The 7,344-nt window shown below is 45.1% G+C and overlaps 2 protein-coding genes across 3 annotated transcripts in view; one reads left to right on the top strand and one right to left on the bottom strand.

Annotated features, from left to right (window-relative positions):
* Positions 1-2,777, bottom strand: part of Ten1 (TEN1, CST complex subunit) — a 15,250-nt gene extending 12,473 nt beyond the window's left edge. Inside the window, exon 1 of the mRNA XM_013347588.2 lies at positions 2,637-2,777. The gene's annotated coding sequence lies outside the window, so the exon portion shown is untranslated. The remainder of the gene's footprint in view (positions 1-2,636) is intronic.
* A 45-nt stretch (positions 2,778-2,822) lies between these two features.
* Acox1 (acyl-CoA oxidase 1) overlaps positions 2,823-7,344 on the top strand; it is a 25,568-nt gene continuing 21,046 nt past the window's right edge. Inside the window, exons 1-2 of one of the 2 annotated variants that reach the window (XM_005350763.3) lie at positions 2,823-3,020; positions 3,215-3,374. In XM_005350763.3, the coding sequence (XP_005350820.1) occupies positions 2,912-3,020; positions 3,215-3,374 (269 nt within the window). In that variant the 5' untranslated portion in view covers positions 2,823-2,911. The remainder of the gene's footprint in view (positions 3,021-3,214; positions 3,375-7,344) is intronic. The other variant, XM_005350762.3, reaches the window with a different exon arrangement.

Raw genomic sequence — 7,344 nt, 5'->3', positions numbered from 1 at the left:
TTTTTTTCAGATGGGCTCTGCTTGCTGGTGGCATGTTGTAGCTCCTTTAAGAGAGGTCTTCCTGATTCAGCCTAGCTATACTCTGCTAAGCCATTGGCCAAAAGCAACTTCTTTATTAACCAATAAAAGCAACACATAGACAGAAGGACCTCCCACATCACATCTTGTCAGCCCAATGTGAAGTTTTTCTTTTCTAGACTTACCAGACTGTTTCTTTTTTTCCAAGTCCCTTCTACTTTAGATATTTTCAAATAGCTCTTTGACAGTAGTGTCTTCCTCCTCTACCAACTAACATAGATTTCTCTATAGCCCTGCTCACTCTGCACCTCCACACTGATCTATTTCTTCATTGCGGTTTACTAAACAATCAGATTTCAAAGAGTTTGGTCTGTTTTTTTTGTTTTCGTCTGTTTCGTTCACCAGATTATCATCCCATGAGGCAGGGGTTCTGATGGCTACGTCCAGTTTCTGGGATATTATTAAATATGATGGGTGACTGGATTCATGAAGAGGATGAAAACTGAAACCACCCATCCCACACCTGCTGAGCACTGATCTAAAGCCGTACCTTACTATTCACGTGAACGAAATCTGCTGGAATTCTGCCTTCGTCAGCATTTCTAGTGCTGCCTGGCCTGCCCACCCAGGTGGACGGTTTCAACATTAGCAGCCAGTCTGACCTCTGAATACCTTGTCACTTCCCATTTTGTACTGTGATTCTTTTGTTGTTGTTTTCAGACAGGGTCTCATGTAGCTTTAGTTGGCTTGGAACTCACTCTGTGGACCAGGATGGTTTGGAAGGCACAGAGATCCCACCTGCCTCTGCCTCCCGAGTGCTGGGACTAAAGGCTTCACCACCACACCCTACCTGTACTGTGATTCTTACGTAATTCTTACTGCAATTAAGACCCAGCACTGCTGTAAACCAAATTGACAGTTCTCTGCAACTCAGGATGGTCTTGAACTTGTGATCCTCCTGCCTCAGCGTCTTGAGTAGCTGAGATTCCAGGCCTGTACCAAGAGGCCAGGTCAAATTTCCAACTGTCACTATTTGACCAGATCGTCCCCTCTGTGAGAGTCTGCCAAAGGTTTACCATGGAATGGTCCCTTTTTACCCCATTAAGCAATAGATTCAACCTTATCTTATCAATTGCTTGTGCAGAGTGTATTTTGGGATATAAGCTTCTGATAAGAGGAACACAATTCTCAATAACCAAACTAAATGAAGTATCAGCGCCTTGAAAACAGCCTCAGTGACAGAGCCTTGTGCAGGCAGATGGGAGCCCGAGCCAAAAGCACAAGAAGCAACAATGATATAGTCTTTATTTAAAAATTTTTATTTTCTCTTTTGAATTTATAAATATTGTGGGGCTGGGGATGTAGCTCAGAGGCCCATCTCCAGCCCCAAGAGAAAAAAGCAGTGCATTAAAATATTGAATTTTGGGGGGGGGGCTTCCTTAAATTTTGTTTTCAAGATAAATCCTTCATTGACTGTATCCATCCAAGGTACTGTTAATGAAATGGGTCTTAAATATGTTGTTTCAAGGGCAAGTTAGAGAGTTGTAACTGACTATAGCTCTCCCATGTGGCGTGAAGTCGAAAGACCGCTAAATTAAATGAAGAAAGTGCATTTTTTTTAGCATTTAAAAACGTTTGGAAACAGGTCAACACACAACCCAGGCTGCCCTCAAACTCTGCGCAGCTGAAAACGGCCTCAAACCTCAACCTGGAATTACAAACCTGTGCCACCGTGCCCAGTCTATGGGATGCTTGGGGAGCAAGTCTTGGGCTCTGAGCATGTTAGATTAGCACTATGTAAACTATCTCCAGCAGACCACTTAGCACTTCTTGCTTTGGGAAACAGGGTTTCTCTGTGTAGCCCTTGCTGTGCTGGAACTGTCTCTAGAGACCAGGATAACCTTGAACTGTGCTGGGAGTCAAAGCTAGTACCACCACGCCCCGCAACTTTAGGCTTTTTAAGGAATAAGAACTAAAATGCAAATTGGAGAAAACTGGCTGTCCTGGAGGCTAAGAAACTCTTTGTTATAAGTCGTACATTGGAGCTTTGCAAGCGTACAATTACATTTTTGATGATGATGATGATAAAGCAAACCAAAGTCTGGATTCAAAACTTGTAGGCCCTGCCAGGTTAGGAGGAAAACGTCTTGAACTACTAAACATAGAGAAACACGTCCTGTTCCCTCTCAATCCACATCCTTGTCCGCTGATAAACCGCAAAGCTTCCCAAGAGCCCCAAGCCTCGCAAGTCGCCAAAATTTTTAACCAACAGTAATGAACCTTCTCCCGAACGTGACCTTTGTCCTGGTCCCCTTTTGCTCCAATTTGGGTGAATTCCAGGAAAACCAACACCTTCCCTCTACTAGCCTCCTCACCCCACCCTAGGGCCTTGTCACCCAGTCCCCTTCTCGCTTCCGGGGAGACTTTAGCGAGACTACCCCAAAGCCTGGAACTAAGCGAGTCCCCAAGGCGCAGGCGCAATCCCGCCCCTCAAAGCCCTGGCCAATCCGCGGCGCGTGTCTCCTTTCAGCCCTGAGAGATCACGTGAACCCGGAGTGGCGACGCCCGCTAGCGCCCCGCTCCTCTCCCTTCTCCGCAGCTAATTCTTGACCTTCTACCTTGGTCTCCTTGACGAAGAGCGGCTCGGGGACCTCCCCTGGCCCGCGGCAGGGGATTCGTCCGTCCGGCGGGCGGTCCCGGCTTCCGAGATCGCAGCCGGTCACGCGGGGAGTGGCGGCGGGGACGGGGCGTGGTGGAGCCGGCGGGGCGGGGCGGGGCCTCGGCGGAGCTCTTAGGGCCAGCTCTGCACTCCGGCAGCAGATCCGCGTCGTCGTCGTTTTGGCGTCTGTCACTTCTGTCGCCACCTCCTCTGCCACCAACCCTGGCCGCCACCATGAACCCCGACCTGAGCAAGGAGCGGGCCGCCGCCACCTTCAACCCCGAGCTGATCACGAACATCCTGGATGGCAGTGCGGAGAACACCCGGCGCCGCCGAGAAATCGGTGAGGCCGGAGCGTCAGGCCTCCCTCCTGTCCAGAACCAGACGGAAGACCCCAATGGATGAGAACTTGGGGTCCCTGGAGTTTAGGGGAAACCGGGACTCCCTACTTAGGAGGGGACAGCCCTCCGTTCTAATCTGCTGGGATTCCGGGAGGGTGAATGCTGTTTCTCTTGATGTCATTTAACTCCCTTGCAGAGAACTTGATTCTGAACGACCCGGACTTCCAGCATGAAGACTATAACTTCCTCACTCGCAGCCAGCGCTACGAGGTGGCTGTTAAGAAGAGTGCCAGCATGGTGAAGAAGATGAGGGAATTTGGCATCTCAGATCCTGAAGAGATCATGTGGTTTAAAAAGTAGGTGCCCGTTGACACCGTAGTGCAAGTCCATACTACAGCTGCAGTTTGGGGAGGCCTTTTTAATCTTAAATGGTGTTTGAAGGCTCAAATTGAACGTTTCATGATTCAGTTTTATGTGTGAAAAATAATATTACTTTTTTTGTGTTAAAGATTTATTTATTTATTTATTATGTATACAGTGTTCTGGCTGCCTGTGTGCCTACATTCCAGAAGAGGGCACCAGATCTCATTACAGATGGTTGTGAGCCACCATGTGGTTGCTGGGAATTGAACTCAGGACCCCTAGAAGTAAAGTTAGTGCTCTTAACCTCTGAGCCATCTCTGCAGCCCAAAATAATATTACTTTTGCATCTAAGTCTTTGAGTGGGATATTTGTAAAGTGCTAATATGAATGGACATACTCAATTTTGTTTCTTATTTTTTTAAAAGTTTAAGGGTTGAGGGGGTTACTCAGCGGGTAGAGGAGCTTGCCACCCAACCTAATGATCTGAGTTCAATCCCCAGGACCCACATTAAAGAATCACAGATTGTCCTCTGACCTATTTACTAGAGGTGGCCTTTGTGTACCCTCCCCCACACAGTAGAATTAAATTTAAAATGTAATTTAAAAAATTCTTTTGAGCCAGGGTGATGGTGGTTCACATCTTTAATTCCAGCGCTCAAGAGGCAGAGGCAGGCTGATCTCAGAGTTCGAGGCCAGCCTGGACTACAGAGCTAGTTCCAGACTACAGAGAAACCCTATCTCAGAAAAAAAAAAAAAGACAAGACAAATAAATAGTAATAAAAATTATCTTGTTTCAAACATCCCAGTTACAGCTATTTAAACGCAGAGTGAGCTTGCACTTTGTGAGACAGCTGCCTGTGCCAGGTGTGGCTCAGTGGACACAGGTTGCCAGGTAGTCACAGGCCCAGGGTTTGATCGTCAGCCCTGAAGGCGAGGGAAGAAAGGCCTACTGATTTTCTGAGAAACATTGTAGTTGCAAGACCAGATATTTAAATTTTTTGGAATAACAGCAGATTTTTCTCTAGTGTATACCTCGGGTATAAAGTAATGGGAAATGTGAGAGAGGAAGAACAACATTTAATCTGATTCTAAACCATATCCTGAGAACCCAGCATTGTGGAATGTAGTGTAGCCTCCATCACGTCCTGTGCATAATCCTGCCGTAGTCCTGTTGCTGGGGAGCGGGTCCTTTTCTCTCGCTCTCCTACACTTTGCTTTTCAGCTATTCATAGAGACTCTTTTCTCCCTTAGCCTTAACGGGCACACATTTTGTGCCATCTCTAACACTTATCTTTTATTTCTGGGTTTTTACATTGTACAGGAACTCCAGTGTTCTCATCAATAAAAGTAAAATTGGGAGGCTGGAGATTACCACAACAGTAGAGCCCTTGCCTAGGTGCTTAGCATGCACAATTACCTAGTTCAGTGGCTAGCATTACCAAATAAATAAATAAAAATGAAATGAAGGGAGCTGGAAAGAGGACTCAGTGGTTGAAACTACTGGTTGCTTTTCTAGAGGTCCCAGCAACCACATGGTAGCTCACAGCTGTAGCTCACAGCTGCTATAATGGGACCCAGCGTCCTCTTCTGGCCTGCAGGTGTACTTGCAAACAGAGCGTTCTTGTACGTAAATAACTTAATTAAAAAGAAGAAGAAAGAAAAATTTGGACCAGAAGTATAGCTCACTTTTACCTGGTATGCTCCAGGCCCTATGTTAAATCTACAGTGCCTGAGCAACAATAGAAAGTTTGGTTTTGAGGATAGGTTGGCCTGAAACTCACTATGTAATACAAACTGACCTCCAACTCCAAGTACTCCTCCTGCCTCAGTTTCCTAAGTGCTGGGATTGCAGGTTTGAGCCACCTTCCCTGTCTTAAAGAGATTAAATTTTATTAAGACTATGTTTTTAAGAACTGATGTAAATGATTGCAAGTTCTGCCCTTCCTCCTTCCTTCGTGCTGTGGGTACAGTGCAGCCAGTGCTCCTGACTTGATTTGGTCATTACTGTGATGGTGAAATGATTTGCTTGCCCCTTAAAGACTTCCTCACACCTCCAGTCAATCGTACTAATCAGAAATAACTTGTATAGTGCGCAGTGACAAGTGCCTGTAATCCTACCCTTGGGAGGTGGAGGCAGATCAAGGTCACCTTGTGTGTCTGTCCAGTTTGAGGACAGTCTGAGCTACATTTAAACTCTTTTGTGTTTAGTTTGGTGGCCCAAATGAGAACACTCACCAACTTGCAAATAATCATTTTTGTTTGTAAATTTGGTAATTTGTGGGATTTTGGAGCACAGTAAATCCTAGGAAAGAGTTAGAAAGTGGACTATGTTGGATCTACAAACTTGAAAATTGCTGAGATTTTATACCTTCTCAAAGCAACATAAAAGAGAAGTGTTGCTTGTTTGTTCTGTCAATGGGTGACTTAGCATGTTTCATAACCTGTGTTGGAGTGCAATGTGCAGCCAGACAAGAATGAGGTCACAGAGGCCTAGAGCAGAGTCCTTCCTGTGGGCCATGCCTCCTTTTCAGATGAAATAGCAACGATAAGTTTCAGTGCCCTGTGACAAGGAGATCAGTACAAGGTAGCAGAGGAGGCTGGAAGCTGGTCTCGGCAGTGCATGGAGTCAGGCGTCTGTGAGCGTGTGATCGCTCCTGTATCTTGAGTTCTGACTGGAACTGACGGCAGGATTTTATGTGCCATTAAGAAGAACTTAGCATTATTCCATTTTGCCTGGTTCCATATCACTTTTGTAGATGGCTTATTTTGCCTTCGTGCGGACCAGGTTGCAAGTCTGTTTCATCTGGTAATAAAAATTTAGGAAGGAACCCAAAACTTACCATGTATTGTAAAATACATCAGATAAACAAAACGTGGGAGGAGTCTAGAATTGACGAAGCAAAGGGATTTCTGAGGATTCAGCGTTTATTGGTCTCTTTGTTATGTATTTATTACTTTTTCTTTTTTCTTGTTTTTTTGTTTTTCAAGACAATCTCTTTGTGTTACAGCGCTGGCTGTCCTGGAACTCACTCTGTAGACCAGGTTGACCTTGAGCTCAAAGCCTCTGCCTCCTGAACCATGGGGTTAAAGGCATGCACCACCACCACTCAGCTATTTATTCTTAAAATGGTCTCTTTTATGTCTTGTTTGGGACTTCTTTCTTTTCTTCTTCTTCTTTTTTTTTAAAGACTGTATTTTTACTTTACAAAGTTGATATTTTAAAGAAATAGTATGTATGGATGTTCTGCATACATGTATGTCTGTACACTAATTGTCTATATACTAATTGCCTACTGGTTCCTGAGGAGACCAAAAGCAGTATGGGATCTGCAACTGGAGTTACAGATGGTTGTGAGTTGTGCCATGCGGGTGCGGGGAATCGAACCCAGTTCCTCCGAAAGAGCAGCCAGTGCTTTTAACCACTGAGACCCCTTTTGTCTCCCTGCCCTACAGACAGGGTCTTACCCTGTAGCCCACGCTGGGACTTTTGGAAAACTTCTGGCCTCAGCTTGTTGAGTGCTTTTGACTACATCGTTTGCTATGAAAAGAAAATGTTCTTAAGAGTGACAGTTGGGGTTTTTAAAGCTGACTCCTTAGAGCTGGTTAAGGCGTGGAGCTCTAACGATGGAACACTTGGTTGTGTCTGAGGTCCTGGGCTCTGTCCCCGCTCCCTCTGAATTCATTACTGAAGTCTGATTTCTTGACAAGCACCTGCAGGGGGATTAAACATCACAAAAGTACAGTTTTTCAGATTTTTTATTCCTTGTTTTGTTGTGTTCTGATCAGGACAGGGTCTTCCTTTGTAGCCCAGACCTTCCCTCTCTCCACGCCCTGACCCCCGCCTCAGTTCTTTTTTTTTTTTAAATATTTATATATTATATTATATTATATTATATTATATTATATTATATTATATTATATTATATTATGTGTATAGCATTCCTTCCACGTGTGCCTGCAAGC

This window comes from Microtus ochrogaster, chromosome 7 (genome assembly GCF_000317375.1).
Source record: "Microtus ochrogaster isolate Prairie Vole_2 chromosome 7, MicOch1.0, whole genome shotgun sequence".
NCBI classification, from domain to species: Eukaryota; Metazoa; Chordata; class Mammalia; order Rodentia; family Cricetidae; genus Microtus; species Microtus ochrogaster.
The sequence above is the reverse complement of the archived record's forward strand: the minus strand, read 5'-3'. Positions and strand labels throughout refer to the sequence as shown.